Genomic DNA, 25,784 nt, shown 5'->3' on the forward strand with positions numbered 1-25,784 from the left:
CAATTAACTTTTGGAATATGGCAGGAATCTGAAGCATCCAGCACCAACCCAATGTTGTGGGAACAATATGCAAAATCCACACACTCACACACAGAGTCCCATTTGGATGGGCTGGGAAAAAAAATTCACATAACAATTTATATCCATGAACTTAGTCAGAGAAAATAATGTACCTTAACTGAATTTATACCATTTATATCATCAAAGAGGCCAGAGGAACTAATCCTGAAAATAACTGCAAAGAATTCCCATTCCATGTAGTCGGTCACCATGGTAAATGATTTCCAGGACCTACTGTTGGGCATGAGTGCATCTTGCCAATTCAGGTGGCAGGCTCATTAAAAGTAGTTAATTAGGATTACACTTGCTGAGTTTCTTCTAAATTGGGTGAAGCTCATGACAAAGGGAGTTCAGTTCAGAGAAATGGTTAGTGTAATGGTTGACATGATATTATTACAGCTCCAGCAACCCAGGTTCGAATTTGCTACTGTCTGTAAAGAGTATGTATGTTCTCCCTGCGTCTGTACAAGTTTTCCCCTGGTGTTCTGGTCATTAACACTAGATTTTGTGTAATTTTGTGTTTCTGACAGCTTATTTTAAGGTTGTAATAAAGATGGAGCTGGTTGTATCATTTTTCAGATTGTTCATTTCTCTATGAGGTAAATTATAAATAAGAGTGAACTGACCCGATTGGTTGTTACCAGGAACTAGCAGATCAGCCTTTGAAGTAACTTTTGTAGAAACAGGAAACTTAAAGCAGCGATAACCAAAAGTTAGAATTGTGGATATCCAAGTTTAAAAAAAAAACAGAAGCTGACATTAAAGAGCTTAGCCAATTGAGCCTTGAAGTCCTTTGCCATTTCTGACATGCTTTTAGGCAGGAGCCATCTTGACTGGGAGAGTAGGGGTAACTTGAGTAGAACTCTGCTTGTGAAGACTGCAAGTCTAGTTATTCTTGGCAAGTTGTGTGAGGGTAACTAAGTTATTTTTGAAAACAGATGCAAATATGCAAAACAGTTTATCACACAGCACAAAACATTATTGTGTATAAATTAAATATATATCTCTACATCTACAGCATATTTACCTTGAGCCAATGGTACAGGCAGCGTAAGGTCTTTATCAGCTTGTTTACTAACCTAATATTCAAAAGAAATTTGCATTAAAAACGTGAATCATCATCTTTTAAAAACAGAACATTTCAACATAGTTCAGCCCTTTTTGCCCAAGATGTTGTACCGACCTATATAAACCTACTCAACAATCTAAACCTTCCCTAACTCACTCCCATAACCCTCTATTTTTCTTTCATCCACGTGCCTGAGTCTTTTAAATGTCTCAATCATACCAGCCTCCACCACTCTCAGCAATGCATTCCAGCCACCCACAACTCTGTGTAAAACTTACCCCTGAACTTTCCTCTCCTCATCTTAAACAGATGTCTTCTGGTATTTGCTAAAAGCTGCTGGCTGTCCACCCTATTCCTCTCTGTTAAATCACCCTGTTAGAGCTCTGTTAAATCACCCTTCTTTGCTTCAAAGAGAAAAGCTCTAGCTCTGTGAATCTTGCTTCATAAGGCAAGTTTTTCAATCCAGGCAATATCCTGGCAAATCTCCTGTGCACCCTCTTCAAAGCTTCCACATCCTTCCTGTGATGAGGCGACCAGAATTGAACACAATATTCCAAGTCTAACCGAGTCTTATGGAGTTGTAACAGTACGTAAAGGCTCTTGAACACAATCCCCTAATACTATTAGCAATGATAATATTTTGTGAGAAATTGTTCTACTTGTTAATATCTGATTAAATACTATATATAACATTTACTCTTTTGAATAATAAGCTTCTATTGATTCTATAATGAAAATATTATCATCATTTAAATGTTGTCACAGTTATCCAGTGTTTGTATTATCTATCATCCATATACAAAGACTGACACCCACTCTTGACACTCCATTCCCTGATTATCTGCCACCCTGCGTCTGATACCCAAGTTTGTCCAGGACCTGTTCTTCTCCTTCCTGCACAAAACCTGGTTTTATTCTCTGTAGATGTTGTTCAACCTGTTAAGTATTTTCAATATTTTCTGATTTTTTTATTTCCCTAATAATGAGCTTTAAAAGGAAAACCAATTCAATTCCTATGTTAAAGTGTCAATATATATTTTAAGAAGGAAATACAGAATTTCTATTTCACCTTTTAATCAATCCATGTGTTTGATCAAATTCTGAGACACATTGGTGCTGGTAATACAAGGACAACGTTTCTCTTTTCAGACATGCTCCCTGACCAGTTGGATATTTCCAGTATTTCATTTAAATTTATAGCATCTGCAGTTTGACCTGCTCTTCAATGTCCTTTCTCAAGGAGGCAGTACACTGAGCAATAGGCACACAAGGAAAATCCTGGTGCACAGGTCATCACATTAGAAGCAATTTACAGTGGCCAATATGAACTCCACACATACAGCACTTGAGATCAGAGCTGAATCTGGATCACTGCAGATGTGAAGCAGTGGCTTTAAAAGCTATGCTGCTATTCTGCCCTGAGAGAAGTTTCACTCTCATTTAGGTCCATTTATTACCTACTACAGACTCTTTCTGGTAACTATATTCAACCATGGAGTCTGAGGACTTTTGTGTTTTACCACATCTACTGCAAAACACTGAAATCTCTTTGAGGAATGCCTACCCATGAAGAAGTTCTCCTTTGCTCTTTGAAGGAAGTTCTGTGGGATTCTCTCTCACTGCTCCCTATCTGCCTACATTTTGATCATACCTTGATGAAGGGCTCAAGCCCAAAATGTTGGTTATGTATCTTTATCTTTGCTATATAAAGTACACAGTTTGACCTAATATATTTTTCCATCGTTATGTTTTTACTATTTTAGCTGGGATGTTGTCTGTTTCCTTTACTGCAAGCAGGGTTCTCAGCCATTGCTTGATATTACACCAAGTGAATTGAATTGATCACCCTCACTTGCCTCTATTTTTAAATTTAGACATGCAGCACTGTAACAGGCCACTTCAGTCCATGAGCCAACACGACCCAATTTCACCAAGTGACCCCAGTACATTTTGAAGGATGGGATGAAACCAGAACACCCGGAGGAAAACCACGCGGACACAGGAAGAATATACAAACTCCTTACAGACAGTATGGAATCTGTAAGGAGTTCGTTCATTCTCCCCATCCTAGTGTTATTGAGAGTTTTGAAGTCTAACAGAAACAAACTCTTCATCCCAATGAGACTATAATCGCCTATCAAGAACCCATCAACCCTAATCATGAAGTAATTCCAGTTTATTTTCCCCTAATTACCATCAATCCCTCCCCACCTCCAATCCTATCTCTCTCTACACTTTAGGGGCAATTTACAGTCCCACATGAACTCCACACAGAGCACTGGAGATCAGGGTTGAATCTGGATCACTACAAATGAGAAGCAGCAATTTACTTTTCTTGCCCCAAGAGAATTTTATCTCACTTTAGTCCATTTATTGCCTCTCATAGATTCAGTCTGTAGCCCTCTTCTTCAGGTCTCAAACAGCTTGACCATTGGTGCTACCAAGCTATTCCCATTCACAGACATTTAGGTTTCCTGCCCAGAGTATATTCTGTGCCTTTTGTCAGTTCTTCACTTAGTGTTCAATATAAAAGAGTACAGACTCATCAGCTGAGAAGACAATAGTGCCTCACGATATCATAAACCCAAGTAGAATCCTGAATTTAAGAGAGTTTGTACATTCATCCGGTGACCATGCGAGTTTCATTTGAATACGAGTTTTCTCCAAAGGCATGCAACCTAATAGGCTACTGTAAATTTCGGCTAGCGTGTTGGTGAAAGGTAGAACCTGAGGGAAGTTGACCAGAAAGTGCCAAAAATAAAATGCAATTAGTGTATGTGGGTGCCAGATAATAAGCACAAATTCAGTAGGTTGAGGGGCTTGGTTCTGTGATTTAGTTTCTGGAAAGGCAATGAATTCTAAACAGAATCTAAATTTTAGTTCAATGATTACAAGATTAAAAACATTTGCGAACTTACATACTTTGGAATGCTTGTCTCAGTCTGCAAATCTTCTTTGGTTTTAATTAACAACATACACTTACGACTTCTAGCCTTGGCTTGGAGGGCATCGTTTTGCTTAGTGAGGACAATGGACTCTCCTGCATTGCTGTAAGTGAAAGTTTGTTTACAAACTTGTGATAATTTATCTTTAATAGCAGACACTGCCTCATCAATTTGCTCTGCTCTACCAATTACTTTTAAACCTGAACTAGGTGCCTTAATAAATTCAATGGTAACTCCTTTGATCTTGACATCAGGTTCTTCTGGGAGAATCAAGAAATTTGCCATATAGTCCACTTCAATCGCTTGTGCAGAAATAAACTTCATGGTGATCTGCTTTTTATTTAAGTAACTTTTTAGTGCTTTTGCAGCATCTGAAACATTGTTTGAAAATCCAACAATTATTATGGAAGTTGGATTCTTCCCTTCCACAATTTTGCAGCTTGATTTGTGTCGAGATTTCAAATCATCAAGGAACCTTGTCCATTTGTCATCCTGGGTGACTTGAATTTGCACTGGAATGATGTCAACTGTCTCTTCTTGAAACAGATTCTTTATCTCATCTTCCACTTTCTTTACATCTGTCTTGATAGCCAAGAGTTCAACAGCCTCTCCAACTATTAGTGTGGCCTTAAGGTTATTTTGAACAAAATGAGCTTGCACAAATGTTTTGAGATCTAGAGTTTTTATAAAATCTTTCATGTGGTTAGATAGATTAAGAGGCTTCTTTTCCAGCTGGGAACGAAAATAGTTGATGATTTTGTGAGCATGCTCAACTCTATTTCTCATTCCTTTCAGTTTTAATAAAGGGGGAGCATTTTTGGTAGTTGTTTCCACAAAGGAAAGAACATCTTTTACATTAGTTTGAAGGAACTCCAACTCTTCAAAACTCTCCAATGGAATCTCCTCTTCAATGGTGTTCCTTTCTTTTTCTAATTTTTCCTTTGCCTGTATCAGTATGTCTTGTAACTTTCTGGAAGCATCTAAAACATAGCCTTCTTTTCCAACCACAACAATCTTGTTCTCCATTGGAAGGTGAATTACATCCAAGCCAGGTAATACTAGTTGTTTGCTTTTTAATTGTACTCTTTCCCACAAGTCTTGCTCTAGGGGAAAGACTTTGAAATGAAACCTCGCCATAAATTTCTGAACTGCCTCTGTTGCATTTTTCTTCCAATTATCGGCAATCTTGTACCACCACAATACATTTGCATCCAAAGATGGTTTCAGATTTATTTGCTTTGAATTTGGAGAAATTTCAATGTTACAATATAAATCCTTTGTAATTTGTTCTAACTCATGATTATAGAGATGCATATTAGTCCGGAGAAAGTTTAAAAGTGAGGGATTGAAATAAATGCTGCATTGTTCAGGATGTTTGACTTTCAGACCATCAGTTCCATACAACGATAGGTGTTGATCAGGGTAATAGCGACCAACAGTCAGCTGAGAATTCTTTAAGAAATGTTGCCTTTCCAGAACTGTTCTTACCACTGTAAAAAAAAAATTAAAAGTCAGAACATTGCAGTTAAGTGGTAGATCTATTCTTTGTATCGCTTTGTGCAGATAAATATGAAATTTTGAGATACGGAGTAACAACTTCTTCCAGAGAGTAGTGAATCTGTGGAATTCTCTGCTCAAAGAAGCAGTAGAGGTAGTCTCATTACATGTATTTCAATAGATTTTTAAATAGAGTTAAGAGTGGGTTAGTGGAGCGGAGTCCACGGTCAGATCAGCTGTGATTTTATTGAATGAAGCTCAACATGCTACATGTTTTGGTGTGCCTTTAGATCTTGTGGGTTTTTTTTTTAATTCAGCCTACTGAGTCTATGCCATCTCTCAGAACATTCACTTCAGGGCCATTCTCCCCTTTGTTTCCCTCTGATCTATTCTCTCTCACATAACCATCAACGCCCATACCTAACCCCCCTCCTCGATATTCCTAACTTCATTCCACACAAAGCAATTTACCATGGCTGTTCAACCCACCGGCACATCTTTAGAATGAAGGAAGAAATCAGAGGAGACAACCCAATTAGCGGCAAAATATGCACTGCAGATCAGTGTTGGAGTTGTAAGGTAGCAACACTAACTGATGTCAAAATATTCACCATTCGATAAGGCCATTTATAAAAATAACGATTGCAAATGTTTTGACATTTTTTTTATTGATAAAAAGGTCTTCTGGATAAATTATCAATTCTGGACCCTTGGTTGAATAATCCCACAAATATTGTTCCTGCATTCCTTAGTCCTGGCCCTGCTAGTTATTATCTCTCTGTGCCTGTTCAATCAATTTCAGGGGAATGATTGATCATCTTTCCATCTTGCAGATAGGAAGTTTCCATGTGAAAAGAATAATAAAGCAAATTTTCCTGATTTTAAATCAATCTGTCTATGAAAATTTTGGAGTGCAACAAGTTAGAAATCAGGAAAAGTGACCTTGTATGCCTTTCCCTCAGAAACATTTTAATTTCTGAATTGATGCAGCTCAGAGACAGATACAGTAAAAATCCCTGGTATCTGGCACCTATGGAGATTGGATAAGTGTTTTTTCGGGTTGCTTGAGACTTATTCTTACCATGACTATCTAATACACCTACTGTACAAACACTGAACAAAGTTCACTTGCATGAATATATAAATGTTAAAGCATTTAACTTTATTTTTAGTCACATTCTTTGAAAACATTTAACTGTCTCCATCTGCAGGTTCCTCCCTCTCGATGGATTCGCCTGAAAGATGAACAATAACATTATAGATAATTAACCCCCCCCCCACCCCCCCCCACCCCCAGTTTATAGATAAAGTCTCTGACGGAGGTGACTCTTGCTAATCAGGAAAAAGGAAACACTTTAAGAGAGTCACCCAGTGGTGAGCAGGATCATTCTGGGCGACACCATGGCTGTTTCACACAATTTCTTTCAAACAGCTGCAATGAGCAAAGTATGGCCAAGACAATCTGTTGGCTGAATATTTGCTCCCATCTTCACCAAAGGTTAATGTGCTACTTCAGGGAACATTTACTTTTACAATTTTAAACTTAAATATTTTTAAACTATTATTTTATCTTCATTTTTTTAACTTTTAAAATTTCCTTGATTTTTTGCTGGTTGCTTAAATTCCAGATACCAAGGGTTTTATTGCACTAGGAAATGTAAATGTTTAATACTTTGCTGAGAAAGATAACTGGCAGGAGTGTTAATTAAAATTTGCATGTAAATTCTTGAAATACAAATAAACTTTTTTGGAAGAGCTGAACTACCATACCTTCAGGATTACAAAAGCATAAAACAGCTGTTCTTTCATCTGCTTTGATATGAATTTCTTTAATTTCTCCACCACCACTGCGATTGGTGTTTGAAAAGTACAAGTCCAGCAAATCTTCATTTGTGTCAGGATGAAGTCCTTCTACCTTCACAGAATCAGTCTTCCTCAGACGATGTGCAATGATGGTATTGTCTTCAAATGCTTTCTGACAACAATCCCACACAAAAGAATCATCATCTAAAAAATAGCAAATAGGGATACATTTCTTATTACTGGATCCAGGTGCACTAATATAATTTCATTTAATTCCTCGTATCAATCAGTCCAGCACACTTGCATGTAACCAAATATCATCAGTCAACAATAAATGAAAAGGAGTAAAGTATAAAATGCTGACCTATGTTAGTTTTAAATGTGACCACCACAGATGTACCATCTTGCAACGGTTCAATATTATGCTCTGCACTATTGCTGAGGCTATCAATGTAAAGAGAAATATGCTCCAACCTCGAAATACCATCAAAACCTTTCAGAATAAACGTTCGGGATTCATACTTTTCATCTTCTTTACATTTATTGTATAATTGCACGTTCAGAATGCTGCCAGCAACCGTATACTGCTCTTGTGAAATGATTTTTTTAAGGTCTGTAATTATAAACAAGAATGGTAAGATTATCAGACAAATGTGTGATTACTGCTGTTCAGAAATTGTGCAACTTAATTGCTTCTGCAAAATAACCGTGATAATAATAAAGAATATAAATGAATATGAAGTTGATCCACATCACATAGGAGAGAGGAGCGCAGTTCACCTCCTCCCTCTGGCCTAACCTGGCAAAATTCTGCAGCAGCCAGGTCCACCATATGACGGCCTACCATCTCCAAGCAAAACGGACTGGTCGAACACTACCACCGTCACCTGAAGTCCGGGTTGGAAGCCTTACAGACCGGGCCAAACTGGAAGGACGAGCTCCCGTGGGTACTGCTCAAGATCTGCACGGCACCAAAGGAGGACCTGCCAGCATCGTCCGTGGAGATGGTGTACAGAGCACCGCTGTCCATCTCACGGGACCTACATTTCAACATCACTGGCCTGCAGACCAGTGCGTTAGATGTCCTGCACAGGCTGAGAAAACAAGAGGGTGGACAACCTTTCCCAACCCCCACCCAGAGACTGCTCGCCACCCAGTCACGTTCCAGCAGATCTGCAATTCACTCACTATGTTTTCGTACGCAGAGGACAGCAAGAGACCCCCCCTACAGTGCCCATACAAAAGTCCCTTCAAGGTACTGCAGAGAGACGGTATGGTGTTCACATTGGACATTGGTAGCTGACAGGACAGATTCATAGTTGACCGTCTCAAAGTCACATACCTGGACTTCAACCTTCTGGCCCCAGACCACCGGGTCAAGCACAGATGTAGACCTCCTACAGACTGTAAGTCAGACCACTCAGAGAGCGGCAGCAATTCTGGGGGGGGGGGGGGGGGAGGTGGTGTAGCGGGCCAAGCAACCGTGTGAGTAAACAGGCTGAATCACCGCAACACGCAGCTGGTTCAAGATGGCAGTGAAGGGGAGCCCACGCCTAGCGTCACGTGCAGGTTAAGGAGCCCTTCATTTCCACGTAGCAGCCAGCCAGAGAGTGACACCATGACACGATGACGTCACTTCCGTAAGCCGGAGGGTACGTCACCGCAAGTGGGCAGGCCACTGCGGAGACGAGGCAAATTCAAACCAATAAAGTCATTCTTTGGTCCACCCTCACCCTTTGTGGGCATCTCTTTATTCGGTAGTCCTGCCACAGCAGATGCTACATGGTAAAGGAATGTCATACAAGGCAAAGGGCAATCATGGAAAGCAGTGCTCTATTTTTGAATTCTCACAATGCGTTCTTTCTCTTAAAATGATGCAGTAAATGATTTGAATAATTACCATTGTGACTAGGGCAGGTTAAAATCCAAGAGTTTTCATTCTTTCCAGAAATGACCACGTCTGGTGAAATTTTTTCAAAAAACATTGCAACAATCACTGTATCAACTGGACCATCGCTGCTCACTAGCAACTGGTTGGATGAATATTCGGAAGCTGAAAGAGGAAAAGATGCATTTAGGGAATTCTTTTCTTTTCTTTTTCAATATTTTTATTAAATTTTGATATAATAATACATACATAGTGAGAAAAGATTGATGCATAACACTGGTACAAAGTCAGCAAACTCATTAACAGAAATTTTTATTTTTACCTTATCATCATTATACAAGGGATTGATTTTCTCAAGTCACATACCGATTCATGGCCAGCTACACTTCCGACTGTTTTTTTAAAAAAAGCCAGTACCTGATTCCTGATGTAGAAGTGGGGATTCTTGAATTGGAACGGTGTTTGGCTGCCCCTACATATTGAAGGCAGAATGAAAGTAATGTTCTAGCCAATTTAAATGAGAATGAAATTAAAACAAACACAAGACAAATGAAAATAATCATTTCACTTTTATTCAATCTTTTATTTTTTTTTCTCCATTTCCTTTGAATGCAGTAGCACATACTCATGTTATGATTTGATCACAACGGATATCATACCATTTGCATCAGATTTGTAGAAATGTGAGGGAGCAAATAATAGATTTCTGCCACTTCTTGATACTGAGAGCAGTAACAAAATCATAAATGATTTTCCTTCCTGTCAGTGGATGTGGTGGAACCGCTGTGTAATTGTTAGTGCTGTCTAATACAAATGTATGGGCTGGCCCACCCCTGCACCTGTGACTTCTCCCCTCAGAATTCGCACTAAGGTGGTTGCACCCAAACTCTCCCTCAGTACCTACCTGCCAGCAACATGGGAGACGAGCTTGCAGTTTATGGCGAGTAAAGCTATTTAATCACAACTTCTAGTCTGACAGGAGTCATTGATATCGTATCAATTTAATCACCATACTTTTGAGCCACAGACAAGACAATATGGGTGAATAAACAAGGGAGTGACCCCAAACCTCCAGAGACCACCGCAAAATTCGATCAGTGGCTGCACTGCCTCAACACCTTCATAAGACAAAACAACGCAGAGTGAAAATGATAAACAGAACCTGCTCTTCAGAGACTGCAGTACTTACACAGCTGCTTTGGAGCTCCTGCAGAGCCAGGTATTTTGTGGATCATAGCAGACAAGCGCCTGTTGAGTCAGTGGACGAGTATATATGGGTTCTGTGCAAGGTGGGGCAAGCCTGTGGCTGCAGAGAAGCTTTTGCTGCAGTCCACTTGGAGAGCTGATCCAAGACAGCTTCAGGTCAGATCACATCCACCAGACTCTGTAAAAGGGCAATCAGAGCCTGCAGGAAGTTATGGACCTGTCCAAATCACTTGAAACAGTGCAGCAAAATGCAGAGGTCCTCTCCTCTGGCAGCATGACTGCCACATGGGGAGTATGGGCACCACCATCTTGGGAAGCAGAATTCCAAGTCGTCGTCATCGAGAACCTGAAGTGGCACTTCTATGACCACGGAAGCATCCATGTAGGAGCTGCCCGGCCAGAGATGTGACTTCTTCCAGCTGCAGGAAGGGAACTTCAAAAGGGTATGTAGGTCCAAACCTTCCTCCAGCAGTGCCGCATGCAGGTGGAAGCCATTGCCATCTTGGACCTTGTCACTTCCAATCTGGGGTGGGGGGGGGGGGGAAAAGCTCAGCGGGACCTTAGGGAGGATAATCTGGGATGGCACCACTTTTGGTAGCAAGGAATAGCAGCATGTGCATGCCATGAGGGCAACCATCTTGGAGGGTGCCACCAAGCTAGTGCAGCAGCAATGAATTAGACAGCGTCTAGATGTTGGCCTCCATCATCCTGTACCAGAACAGCTTGCATCAGCTAGCCAGATCCATGATGGACATGGAGGTAAATGATTGTGTTACAAACTGTCTGTTTGACACCAGGAGCACAGAGAGCTTCATACACCGGTTACAATACGGTGAAACTCCCTCGCCATGATCCCAGCTAAGCGCAAAGACTCTTTGGCCTCCAGATCACACTCGACCGAGATCCACAGCAGCTGCACCATGATGTTGACCATGTGTGGCACTAAATACAAAAATTTTAAACTCTTCATTATGCCACAGCTCTGCGCATCAGTCACATTGGGACTGGACTTTCAATGCCAACTCAAGAGTGTCCTAATGGAAAATGACAGGCCTCACCTCTCCCTCATGGTCTGCAACTACCAATTTTTAAACCGCCCACCCTCCCCTCCCAATACAGCCAATCAACAACCCGAAGTCCACCCATTGCACATGACCTGCGGTTTGTCCACCCACCGGGTCCCACTGCCACCCCTGTTCATGAACCTTATCCCCAACTGCAAGCCAATCACCACCAAAAGCAGGCAATACAGCCCTAGGGATAGAGCCTTCACTAGAACAGAAATTAAATGGCTTCAAGCTAAAGGGATTATAGAACCTAGCACAAATGGTGGTGGTATTTTTCAACAGAATGGTTCAACTTCTGAGATCCACTTTATGTACAATTTTACATTTAGGCATTGTTATATAGTAAGGATAATGTGAACTATTTTCTAACTGCGCAAGAATACACCATTCTCACTGTAGTAACTGTAGTGCACCACTGTGGAGCGTGCATGGGTGTGTGTGCGAACAGTCTCCTGAGGTGGTGGAAGACATCAATAAAAGCCTCTTCTGTTATTTTAATCTTGCATATTTAAGAAGCCTCCCAAGTAACTCCAGAGACACAACATGGTGGCAGTGGTATAAGAAGAATAAAGCCATACAATTAATTGTAAGTTACTGAAATACGCAGGGGAAGAAGAGAGAAAACATTACTAAAAAAATGGTTGGAGCAACAGCAGTTCACTCAGTGATGGACTGGGAGGCTGAAGACATTGTTGGATCATTTAAAAGGTTTCAGCAGAAGTACAATTTAGCATTCAAAAGCTATTTTAAATATGCAATAGTAGAGGAGAAGGTCAGTTACATACTTCTTTGGATGGGGTGCAAGGCCTTGACTTATTTAATAGCTGAGAGCTTATAGAAGTGGAAAAAAATGATCCAGAGCAGATATTTGCAAAGTTTGCTTCTCACCTTGAATTCGGGTCTAATCATAGAATTAAACGCTATGAATTTCAAGGATTAATGCAAGAGACTGATGAGACTGTGGATAATTTCCTCACTAGACTAAAAATTGTTGCTGCAAAAAGCAGATTTACAATATAGAGGAAAGATTAGTTGATCAACTAATATGGGGGAGTGTCCATCCTAAATGCAAAAGTCTCTTATAGGGAAGGAGAGCTTGAAGCTGGCTGAAGCTATGGGCACAGCCAGAGGCTTCAAAGCCATGAGGATACAAATGAAATCCTATCTATGCAGACCCGCCCACAGCAAAGAGTAAGAAGGGCTGATGCTCTAAAGTACACAATCGGAAAAGTGCAAACCCCCAAGATCTGCAGGAAGTGCAGCAGACAACGCTCCTTTGATCATCGAAGGCCCCGCATATGGTTCTGAATGTAGAGCCTGCGGTAAAGCAAACCACTGGGTGAAGATGTTCAAATCTGGTATGAAGAAAACAATGATACCAGTGAAGAAAAAAGACAAGAAGATCCACCACAAAAGGAAACAAAAATGAGGACTCCGACACCCAGATACTGGACATAGAATCCATACACCTTCACGAGATGTTGGGTGAGATGAAAAAAGGAAGCGAGTTGCACACAGAGAACAATCCAATGATACTTAACCTAAAGGTAAAGATGGATACTGGATCACAATGCAATGTCCTTCCACACAGACTATCGCCAGATATTCCCAGAGAACATAATAAAAAGGTATCCAAAAGAAGTGCATTAGAAACAGCAAATGTCACATTAATGGCCTATGGTATACCCATGATCAAGCAGCTAGGGAGAGCTAAGATCAATGGCTACCATAAAGGAAAGAACAACCACTGTACATTCAATGTGGTAGATGCAGACGGACCAGCAATTCTAGGTCTGGATAGCTGCCAGGAATTGTAGTTGATCTCCGTCAATTATGAGATCCAGACGAAGAAGATATCCAAAAGCATCAACAGAAACACACAACAAAAAGAGGAAATTATTTCCACAGAAATACCTTCCAGGTTATGGCATACAGTGGGAGCAGAATTGTTCACTGAGAATCAAGAGTGGTATTTAATAGTAGCCTGTTACTACTGTTTCCATTCGTCAAAGGGGTGAAAGACCGGAGAGTGTCAACTATCACCTCAGAAATGAGAACACTCTTTGCTGAACAAGGAATATGTGACAATGGATCACAGTTCATGACACAATAATTCAGAAAACTGGTTGCAACATATGGGTTTGACCCAGACCTAGATCTTCTATCATTATGAGCAATACCTTTAAGGGCTGACATGAAGATCCCGGCAGAACTTCTAAATGGTAGGAGATGCAAAACAACTCTGCCAAGCAATATACATCCTCTAGAAGACCAGGAGGAAACCAAGAAGACTGGCTGATATGCAAGAAGAAAGGTGCCAGCATTATAACAAACATGAACAAACGTTACCAGAATGCTTCAGAGGGCAGTATGTGCACATTCAAGAACTGATGTTTAAAAACATGGACCCCAGCAAAAGTTATCAGAGAATGAGATCATACATTGTCGAGACAGACTCTGGCTATCAGCTGAGGATGAAGAGAATTCACATCTGGCCGACACAAGATGTGATGAAGCAGAAAGCTTTAATACCAGCAAAGCCTGCAACACCAATATCAAGTGAAGAGACCACAACCACTAATACCGAAACATCAACACAGCAGTTGTCAGGTGAAGCACAACAAGTTACATCACCTCCACGTGTACCAGCAACACAGAGCCCAATGGTCACAGCCAAATCCGCTAGATCGTGAAGGAACACACTGCCGCCAGTGCGATATCTACAAGAACTATTTAAAAATAGTTGTGTAAATAAATTAGTGTACAAGTTCAGTTACTTAAGTTGCTCTGGAAAGAAAGTGATAAAGAACACCAAATTTTTCATTATCTTGAGAAGGAAGGATGCTATATAGTCAGGATAATGTGAACTATTTTATAACTGTGTAAGAGTACACCCTTCTCACTGTAGTAACTGTAGAGCACCAATGTTGGGTATATGTATATGTGTGTGTAAACAGTCTCCTGAGATGGTGGCAGGCATAAGTAACTAAAAGTCTCTTCTGTTATTTGAAGCCTCCCAAGTAGCACAGAGACATAACAGGTATGTTTCAAGCAAATAAGAAACATTTGCCTCAAAATTCATCTCCTTTGTAAAACAAAGTCAATGAAAAATAGTACAGTTCTGATGATCCAAATGAAGAAGAGATGAATTACCTGTTCAGGTTTACTCAGGTGGTCTAAACTGGTCAACAGTTGGCTTTGCCCAGTCGCTGATTCTCTGTTGACACCAGTGGAGTTCAGAGAACTTTCTCTACCAATGTCCTCCTTATAGATTGAAACCTGAAGTTGGATTGGCTTTGGATCTAATAACTGCACCATATGGAATTCCTTCTTTGCAACTTCTTTCTGCACTGATAACACAGGAAAAAAAAATTAATAATTTTTGTTCAGAATTTGACAAAAATAATTCTTTCACGATTGGCTGGGAGCTTCCTGTGACTAATGTTAAAACGCAGATTACCCATTTTTTGTTGCATTTAGCCATTAGAATCAGTTTGCAGAGTTTTCTTACTATAGTTGCATTATTTTTAATTAGGCTACATCAAGACCCAAATACAATCCATGTTTCATTTACCAAGTAGAAGTAATAATCCTGTTAGGAAATGGGCACCTCAAGCTAGATAATACCCAGCATCTTTCCCTCTTCTGAACAGCAGCCCACCAGTTTCTTTAGGAACCACATTATTGATATTAACAGTGACCAACAATTTAATTGAAATAATTACATCATAATCTTGAAAACAGGCCAAAGAGAAGCAACTCTGCAACATCTTTTTTAAATTTTGAGGTACAGAGTGGTAATAGGCCACTCCAGCCCAGGAGCCCATGCCATCCAATACACCAATTGACCTACCATCTGTAGACATGTTTTGGAGAGTGGGAGGAAACTGGTGCACCCAAAGGAAACACAGACACAGGGAGAATGCACAAATTCCTTACAGATAGCACTGAATTTGAATCAGGTCGCTGGCGCTGTAATATCGTTGCTTGCCTAACCGACCCCTCTAAAGGCTTAAAATAGGAAAATGATAGAATGCTGGTGATTGCCTTGGATGAACACCGATGCAATAATGATTAAAAACCTCAGTTCACATCCAGCAAAGAGCAAACTGACACCCTGCGGTTGAATTCATTGTCAGTACTCATTATGTACAAGTAACCTGTACTCTTCTCCTCCAAAAGCTTTGGAAAATGTTATCTTATGGCCTCTCTCAACACACAATTTGTTGGAATAAAGTCTGTCCAAAAAGTTGCAGGTTCCTATTCATCTTTAATTCCCACATAATAAGCATGTTTCAATCATTATCTTCATCTGCAAAATTTTACTGTAAAAATGTGGAATCTCATTCCAGTAGATTTGTTACAATGCGAAGATAGGCCATTTGGCCTATTGGGTCTCTTCTAGCTTTCAGCAATACAATCCCATCAGTTCTGCTCCACCCTGTCCCCTTACTTCTCTGTAATTATTCAACTTTTTCTCCCTTTTCTGAATCTTTTACCACTTCCCTACATTATCATGGGGTAATTTAAACTAGTTAAATAATCAAATTGTATATCTTTGGGATTCAAGATTCCAATAAAAATCCACGTAATCACAAGCCTCTTGTACACAGCCTTTTCAAGTTGGGAATAATATGCCATGTCATTTTGCGTAAAAGGTAAGAATACAGATTGGGGGTGCCATTGTAGTCCTGCCTTTAAGCCGGCAGCAGAGGTAGTCACAGCACTGAACTACATTATGCTTTGTGTTGTTTGGTTCACTGTAAACTAGCAAAGCCGGCTAATTGATGGGCCTTCTTTACGGCAGTACTGCATGATCTCAGTGTAAGAAGGGCTATAGACAGAAGGAATGAACACTGCAAACGCAGCACCTGAGTTCAGCATTGAATCCAGATTCCTGGACTCCACAGGTGATAAAATCTGAAGCATGAAACAATTTGCCGGAGGAACCCAGTGGGTCAAATAGCATCAGTGGGAGAAAGAACTCTTGACATACAGTAAAATCCTTGGTATCCTGCACCTATTGGATTGTTAGATGCCGGATAAGTGAATTTTCTGGTTGCTTGAGATTGTGTGTTGCGTGATTGGGGAAATAGCAGTGAGGCATGTGAATTTTAAACGTGTATTTTAAAAATTTAATCATACAGCATGGTAATAGGCCCTTTGGCCCACAAGCCTGTGCTGCTCAATTACACCCAATTGACCTACAAGTCCCATACACTGGGAAACCAGAGCACTTAGAAGAAATCCATACAGACACAGGGAGAAGGTAAAAACTCCTTACAGACAGTGATGGATTCGAACCCAGGTCACTAGCACTGTAACACCTTTGCACTAACTGCTATGCTATCCATGCCATCTCTTTAACCCATTTATTTTCATTGATTTTTTTTTCTTGCCAGTCGCTTGAATTCCCGATAACAGGGGCTTTACTGTATTTGGGTTGGAACCTTTCATCAGGACGGTGATGTTGGTGGCAAACACAAGTTCTCTACTGAGGATTGACATGTCTTTGTGAAAACTGGTCAAATTACATTTGAAGATCTGGAGAGCAGCACAAATCACAGAAGAAGCCAGCTTGCTGAAGAGTTCCGACCCGAAACTTCAACAATTCTTCTCTCCCACTTAAGACTGCTCGACCTACTGACTTCCTCCAGCAAATTTTTTTTTTCTTTGTTTTACTTATTATTCCTGCCACTTTAATCCCATTCTCTGTCTCAATCTACTCTTTTTATTTTGCTCTCTGATTTTATAGGGAATTTAAAATTCCATCTGATCTTTCAGATTCAAAAACTTTGTCTTCCCTCGATCTGATTTGTCACGATAACGGCTGCTTTGTTCATACAGGTCTAACCGGCACTGTAGAAGGCCCTGCACTTGATGTTTGGCTGACAGGAAGATACTGTGCAAAACCAAACTAACTGGCAAAGGCAGCACTGAAACCGAATGCGAGTCATGAGCTACTACTTTCTTGAGCACCATCCTGCTGAAGTAAAGTGAGCTATCGACAGATTGCAATGCCACATCCTGCAACCAACTTTAGTATCAAATAAAAATTAGCAAGATAATTCAACCCAACATTACAATACAGGTCAACAGACCCACGCCAGTCCAAAACAGGGCAATCCCATCTGTCTTATTTTCTCCTTATTGCAAGTTAGTATCACTCACACATCCCTTATTATTGTTTTTACCACTTTATCTATTCTTTGAGGGAATTTACGGAATCTTATTAAGCTGTCAGGACATGCTAGGAATGTGAAACGAAGCCAGAGGACCCAGGCTCTGAAGGTCAGAAGTGAACCCAGTTCACTCGATCCATGATGTAGCAGCTCTACATGCTGCACTAGCCCACCACTCTTTGTTCCAATTCGAGATGAAATACCTAATCAAGCACAGTTGTCAGAGCTCCTGCAACAGAGGTCCAGTAGTGACTCAAGAAGTCCACTGCTACTTTGTTGGGATATCCAGAAACATGCAAGAACAAGTAGGTCGAAGAAGTAATTGAAGAGAAGGGTGATTTCAATGCCTTTTTAAACTTCAATTTCCCACACGAGCGGTGTAGATTTGACTAAAATTCCTACTGTATTCTTTATGCAAATTGTTCTACCACTTCAAAACAAGTACATGCCTTTATGTTCTATATCAGATGTTGTTCTTTCTGCAGGATCATCAAGTTTTCAATTCCCTGTGGCAAGTACTGTACATAGATTTGAATCTAACAATCAAGGGTGTGCTTGTTATTGATAATAAAGATTATTTTAAAGTGAGTAATGGAGATGCTTAGTATGGAACCCTTCATGAATGTAGTGAGCAAGATTAATAATAATTTTCTAACAATGCAATGAGATGTTTCTTTCCTTCATTGACCTCCTAAACCTCCTACCACATCATAATGGCTTTTTGGATGCTAGTATCTCTCTCTCGCTACTTCAAAAGAGCCTCAGAAACTCAGGATGCTTGTTGAGGATTTTTTTTAAAAATGGGAATAATGTAGGATCTCAGTGGACCATAGGGCACGGTTCCATGATGTATCTCTCTATGACTCTTTCACAGAATGATTACGGCATGCAAGGAAGGTCGATGCAACTGTCTACTGTGTATTCTGGTAATCCAGCCAGTCCCAAACCCTGAATTCCACACATAGCTCTCCAAATTCTTTCCTTTCTCATTTTTGCCCAAATCTTTCAATTGAATCTGCCTCAATCACTGCTCCAGGAAGTATATACCAGGCTCTAACCACTGTTTATGCTTCCTTTGGTTCTTTTTCAAAATTCATTTAATTTGTTGACAACACGGTAGAAGCTGATCCCAAGCATTGAAACCCGTGCCGCAATAACACCCAATTAACCTCCCATTGCTGGATGTTTTTGCAGCTGGGAGGAAACCAAAGAACAAGGAGAAAGCATGCAGATGACAGGGAGAATATACAGACTCCTTGTTATTCTAATCATGGACTGCTCTGACAGCACCAAAGGATTGTCTGCATTCTTGCAAGTCACTTTTTTCCGCTAGGATTACTGTGAATAGTTATTATGCTTCTTATGTGCTTATTGTCTATTTTAATTCAAAATGTTTACTAATCATAGTTTTTCTTTACAAGTACCTATTCAGCTGCAACCAGCAAGAATTGTAATACACATGTACATTGCACAATGTGTATGACAATAAACTCATCATCTGTTTCCGATGATTTGTCATCAATGTTCACATTCCATGAGTAAGCAATAAAGACAAATATTCCTCATTTCAGCACAGTTTCATTTAATGTTTCCCTGCATTTCCTGCATCTCAGCATTTAGTTCATAAAAAAAAAATCATAACCTTCAGACACAACCAAATGATCATTCCAAACTATATTTATTCCTCCAGTCAAAGCCAAAAATCATACAATTGTTGATTAAACAATCTTATTGGTTACCTTTCATCTGCCTTTCCCGGTTCTACTAATTCAAAGCAATGGCACCCAGCATAAAAAGTGCTGCCTTTTTGAAAGAAGATAGCCAATCCCCGCTCGGGAGTTTGTACATTCTCCCTGTATCTCCGTGCATTTCCTCCAGGTGCTCCAGTTTCCTCCCACCATTCAAAACGTAATTGGGCAGTCGAAAGGAACTGTTACTGTGCTATATGTTTAATTTAAATTTAAGACAACTTGCATTTATAAAATATCTCTGTCATAACTAAGGTGTCCTAAAATATTATGGAATTAAAGATAAAGTTGATGGCATGCCTCATTAAAGGATATTCGGACAGGTGATCGAAAGATTGGATAAAGAGTCAGGATTTAAACATCAATTTAAAGTAAAGGCAAATGTTTGAAAAGCTGACCAATTCTAGGGGAATTCCATTGCTTGGTAATGGAAGCTGGCGATCATGGATACATTAGTTCAGGGTAAGCACCATAGATAAGAAAGGGGGAACATATAGATATCTCAAAGGGCTGAAAGAGTTTATGGAGAAGAAATATAGGAAAATGGAGAAAGAAGTATTAAATTTGGATTTTGTTAGCAAGATGTAAGTTAGCAAGATGGGTGAACAGGCTTATTGTGAGCTAGAAAATAGGAGTTTTGATGACCTCAGGTATACTAAAATTAGAATGATGGAGCCAGTTAGAGTTGAGTCAAAATAGAAAATTAAGGCAGGGAGGGTCAGGCCTTATTACCAGCACAAGTATGAGATGGGAATCCCATCTCGGTGTGAAGCTTTTTGGGAAAAAGCAGTTCATTGTTTGAGTCACAGAATTTATAGCATGGAAACAGGCTCTTCAGTCCAATTTGTCCATGCTCTCCAAGTTGTCTACTTAAGCTAGTCTAAACAAACAGTTTGCAGGATGTGGGATGGTCTGTATTCTTTCAATCTTATTAATATCTTTCCTATAGTTAGGTAACTAAAACTGCACCAAAAAAGACTGTCAGTGTCTTTCCATTTCTTGGTTCCTGTCAACTCTCCATGCAGTGAGCAGTAAACCCAAAACCCCCTGACTTGGAACTGAGAGACCAATTTACCAAGCCACGTTTGATAATGTTGGAATTTCCCCTTGTCAACTAAGGCAGCAATATTCTAATTGTGCTTCAATCAAATTCTGAAAGGAAAAGATAATATCTGAGAAACTCCCCAAATGTCAAAATAAGCCTGAAGGGTTGCAAATTCGAACCAAAAGTGAGCTACGAAATCATGCAGAAAAGAGTTGAAAATAAGTGTCAGTTTATCAAATAGTCAACAGCTTATTATGGCCAAGTAGTATTTAGATATTTATATACAAGTGAAGAAATAATGCGGATAAAATTGTCTTAACAAAAATAAATGTTTACCTTGTTCACTTTTAAAATATACCAGGAATTTTGTTTGATCAGGGAGTGCTTTGATTTCACATTCACCTCCTCCAGATTTGCGCTTGGTTTGAAAATAAATGGTTAGTTTCTTCTTAACTGACTGGAGGTCAACATGCAGCCCTTCCACCAACACTGGAAATCGTGCCATCATCGTTTGAGGACATGTCAGCTCTGACTCCATTGGATTTCAGAAGGATTCTGTGGGAAGGCAAGTGTCCAACTGTATTTTAATAGAAGATTTTGTTTTACAAGAAAATACTTCCGTGTGCTGTAAAACCAAAAGTAAAAGTATACAGGTACATCCTGTATAACATAGTTAAACCATTCCAAGCAAATTCAGTGCTATGGTAAGCTGCACTGTCCAAAGCATTATTACAATGAACTTTAATGTAATATATTCCACTCCTATAATCCCACCGCAGAGCCCACCTCACTGACAAAAGGCAAAGGAGGAAAAACCCAACACCAACCAACCAATTTTCCCCTGCAACCGCTGCAACTGTGTCTGCCTGTCTCGCATCAGACTTGTCAGCCACAAACGAGCCTGCAGCTGACGTGGACTTTTACCCCCTCCATAAATCTTCGTCCGCGAAGCCAAGCCAAAGAAAATAAAAAGGATATAAAAAATTATCTTTATTGGCAATAAGTGATCATTGTTTATTTAAGAAAATATTTGTCTCATGTAGATCTGCTTCAAATCGCCCACCTGAGACTTTCACCAAAGTTAGATCGGTACCACCGTGGGATAGTGTAGGGAGCTCGATCACAAAGGGGACAGCAATAACTTTCAATGCAGCTACTTAACTCCCTCTAGTCCACAGCAAATTGCACGGGTTCCCCTTCACGCAAACTGACGTTGTTCAGTGGTTTCAAAACTCGTTGGTCTGCCATACCAGAGCAGGGATGAAAATAAATTCACATCAATGTAAGGCAGCATGCTGCGGGATAGTGCAGGGAGCTTGCTCACAGTGGAGACAGCAATAACTTTCAACAGAGCCACTTAACTGTATTCCACAGCTCAGCACCTATATTTCAAATATTTTAAACTAGAGTCTTGCCAAGTATTATGAGGTGGTTTAAATAGCAACAACAATAACACTTTAATGTGGCAAACTTCAAACTGCGGATCAGAAATTTCAATCTATGTTATATCAAAACCTGCACTTTTCAAAACCGTGTTATGCCTGTACAATAAAAATGAATCATTTGGAAATTCCATCAGATTCTCAGAGCTGGAGTTACCTATTTAACATCAAACAGTACCGGTTACTTAGCCCACTATGTAAACCTACTCCTCAACAATCTATTTATCCCTACCTCACAGCCATAACGCTCTACTTTTCTTACATCTATGTATCTGTCTAAGAGTCTTCTGAATGTCCCTATTGTTCCACCACCACCCCCAACAATGCAAACATGCAACCACCACTAAAAAAAACCTACCTCTGATATCTTCCCTAAACTTTTCTCCACTTACCTTAAATCTATTTCATTTTGTTTTTTAATTTAGACATCATGCACAGTAACAGGCCACTTTGGCCCAGGAGTCCATGCCACCCAATTTACACCCCATTAATCTTCACATTTTTGAACAGTAGGAGGAAACTGGAGCCCCCAGAGAAAACCCACGCAGACATGAGGAGAATGTACACACTCCTTTCAGAGAGCGCGGGATTTAAACCCCAGTCTGGTCCCAATCGCAGGTGCTACAAAGGCATTGCGCTAACTGCCTCACCCTAATATAATAATTTAAACTTGAAGTTTTAGTTCAAACTATCTATTTGATTCAGGAAGGGTATATATAGGACTGGAGTCCACCACGGTCTTCCATATTTACAATGGGTCAGCCATGTGATAATTCCTTGGTGTGCAGAAGTCCTGCTGAGGTATTATTGACAAATGATAACAAGTTCCTTATTTAGAGAAAGACGCCGAGAGCACTTCAGTTTATACAAATCTTTATTACTAAATCGAAAGCTGATTTCAAACTACAATATGCAACCCTTCCCAATTATACTTATCAACGCCTGGACTGGTCCCAACTGCTGAAGCGAGGCAATGACCACACACTTGTAATAGGTTGTCGGGGTGCCGGTAGCAGCTTCTCCACCTCCCCCGACAGGATGTTGGTTGGACTCTAGAAGTTCTTCTTCTTGCTGAGAGATGTTTCCACCCCTCAGAGAGTCTCAAACTTCAGCAGTGGAACCATGGCTTATATTACCCAAAAATTGCTTACTCATAGCCCATCACCCTGAATAAATGATTTACTTATCTTCAAGGTCTCCTGACAGTCTGCGACCAACAAAAGACAACTGCATCTCTGGGCCTCATGGTGTAAATTAGATTATTGTCTTCTGATTCACATGTATACATTCTTGCATAAGTTGGTCTAAATCCTCCATTACATTCCATCCCTTGGTCGCAGTCTGTTACTTACGTGACCTAACAAGCATTTGAGTACAGAAGGAGCGAAAAAGAGAAACCAAAACTACAATAATCACAAAAATAAGCAATAATGTGAGCAACCAACGGAGAATATTGTGGCCCAACCCCCCAAATGTACCAGTTAACCATGAAAAAGGATTCCAATTAGGCTCAAACTATCTTTGTGGGCCACAATACCCAGACGCTGAAGCTCACGAACAGAGTTTGAAATATGCTGAACAATATCAGATATATTAGTGGATATATCAGGCCGTGTCCCCCACGGGCAACTCCCTTGGAACGTCCTCGACATTACAAATCCATTTGCTGGCATCAAAGCAGCTGTTAAGCCTGTGAGAGATGGGAAAATTGATCTAAAATTATGAACATGGAAGAAACTAAAGTTCATCAGTAAATGGCTGTAACCAGTACAAACAGGATAAGCTTGGGGGTTAGGATGCAGGAAAGCAGAGTCAGCACGATTAACATAAGAATCTTCTAGTCTTTGTGACAAGACCATAAGACTAAGATAAGGAGTGGTAAGGAACAATAGAATGTAGGAAGTTGAGGTAGTCTGGATCAGATAAGGGTCTCCTAGCCCTGGACAGAAGTACCAAGTCCTACATATCTAATTAGCTAACCATACACAGATTTATACATATGAAATTAGCCAACCCTAGATAGAATGAGTCAACTCTGCATATCAAGAGACTGTAGCCCCGAGAATCAGGAAGGTGTGAATAAGGACAATAACATGAAGGGACACCGACAGGATACCCCTGGTCCTCCAAGTGTACTGAAACTGCACGTAGGCAGGAAGGATTACCTATGCCCAACCCATCCAGGGGGCAGAAGAATGTAAGGGGGGAGGGCACTCTGATACTGAAATTGACTGTATAAAAGTTGGGTGAGCCCCAGTGTGTGTGTGTATTCCCAGGGTAAGGGGAAGCACCCAACTTTGCATTGTTGTAGTAATAAATGTTCTTTGTTCTCAATTTTTGTCTCGAGCAATTTCTTTAAAGGTACTTTAATTTCTAACAAGCCAGATCAGCAGGAGCGCAAGACGAAGGATATGGAACAAAGAAGCCTGACATGTGTCACTCACAATGCCGTAAGCGTTCAGTATTTAAACAAACTAAACCATCCTGTCCCTCAATAGCTACCCACCGAGTGTTACACTGGGCAGGTGTCACTATTTCCCCTTTTACAGGAGGGCCACTACCTGGTGGTGCCACCCATACCTTTTGTCCGGCATTCTCTAGCTCGGGAATGGAGGGCAATGACTGTTTTTCCTCTGGAATAAGCTGTAGTTCAGAAGCGTGAAGAAGTCGGTGGAAAGGTACACCTCCCTTGAAAGGACGATGATTCAAATTGTCGACTGCCTGCTGCAGCACATGACACCACCCTTTCAGGGTCCCCAGTGGTGTCAATAAACGAATTTGTTCCTTCAGTAAGCTGTTCATTCGTTCAACTAACCCATCAGCCTGCGGGTAATAAGGAATATGGTGGACCCATAAGATACTGTTGTCAGTTGCCCAATCACAGATTGCCTTCCCGGAGAAGTGCGAGCCATTATCAGACTGAATCTCTTCTGGAACATCATAATGAGAAATTAAATGGTTTAATCCTTGGATAGTGCTAGTTTGGTCAGCCATCTTGGTGGGAAAAGCAAAATCCAGGCCCGAAAAGGTGTCAACGTAGGACGTAACGTTCACCCATACAGTCTGGCATGGGGCCAATGTAATCAATTTGCCAGACCGCAGCCGAGCGAGCTCACCGTCTTATTCGGCCATGCAGACCAGGAGGAACGGTGCGGGACTTCACAGGCTGGCATGCACGCACGACTATGCGGACATTATCCTGATGGACGGGTAAGACATGTGTATGGGCCCACATAGCTGATCCCTTCTCCCCAAAATGGCCACTCTGTTCATGTGCCCATCGAGCCAGGGGGATTGATTCAGTGCGGCTGATAGTGGCAAGTAGTGGGAGTGTACATAGCCCTGAGGGAGGCGGGGGAAGGTATACAGTGCCCCTTCCAGGTAAAGGTGAACTGATCCTGTGAGACCTCAGCTATAAGAATACTGAAGAAGGCATTAGCGAGATCAATGACAGCATACCATGTTCCTGAGTTCCAGTAGCAATGTCTGGAACTGCCGAAGCAAATGGTGGGGCATGTTTGTTCAAAAAACGATAATCAACTGTCATTCTCCAGGAGCCATCCGGCTTATGGACCAGCCAAACAGGGCTATTAAAGAGCGATGTTGCGGGCCTCACTACCCCATCTTCTTAGAAAGCATCGATGGTGGCAGTAATCCCTTCCTGCCCTCCAGGGAGGCGATATTGTGGAATGCATACTGGTTTCGGGGGTGGGGGGGGGAGGCACCATCTCAGGATCCCACTTAGCCCGGCCCACCACTAGTCTTTTTGTAATAGTCCGAATTCCAAAAGCAAATCCCCCTTGACTAGTATTAAGGGCCGTACCGGCCAACA

The 25,784-nt window shown here is 40.8% G+C and overlaps 1 protein-coding gene across 3 annotated transcripts in view; it reads right to left on the reverse strand.

The window, feature by feature from the left end:
• The window catches only part of LOC138761938 (protein mono-ADP-ribosyltransferase PARP14-like), an 84,450-nt gene that overhangs the window by 47,277 nt on the left and 11,389 nt on the right, over positions 1–25,784 (reverse strand). For all 3 annotated transcript variants that reach the window (XM_069934948.1, XM_069934947.1, XM_069934946.1), the window contains exons 2-9: positions 20,847–21,065; positions 14,689–14,885; positions 9,680–9,734; positions 9,275–9,427; positions 7,739–7,987; positions 7,342–7,578; positions 4,048–5,564; positions 1,088–1,139 (exon numbers count right to left, since the gene is read on the reverse strand). In XM_069934948.1, the coding sequence (XP_069791049.1) occupies positions 1,088–1,139; positions 4,048–5,564; positions 7,342–7,578; positions 7,739–7,987; positions 9,275–9,427; positions 9,680–9,734; positions 14,689–14,885; positions 20,847–21,048 (2,662 nt within the window). In that variant the 5' untranslated portion in view covers positions 21,049–21,065. The remainder of the gene's footprint in view (positions 1–1,087; positions 1,140–4,047; positions 5,565–7,341; positions 7,579–7,738; positions 7,988–9,274; positions 9,428–9,679; positions 9,735–14,688; positions 14,886–20,846; positions 21,066–25,784) is intronic.

This window comes from Narcine bancroftii, chromosome 4 (genome assembly GCF_036971445.1).
Source record: "Narcine bancroftii isolate sNarBan1 chromosome 4, sNarBan1.hap1, whole genome shotgun sequence".
Classification (NCBI taxonomy): Eukaryota; Metazoa; Chordata; class Chondrichthyes; order Torpediniformes; family Narcinidae; genus Narcine; species Narcine bancroftii.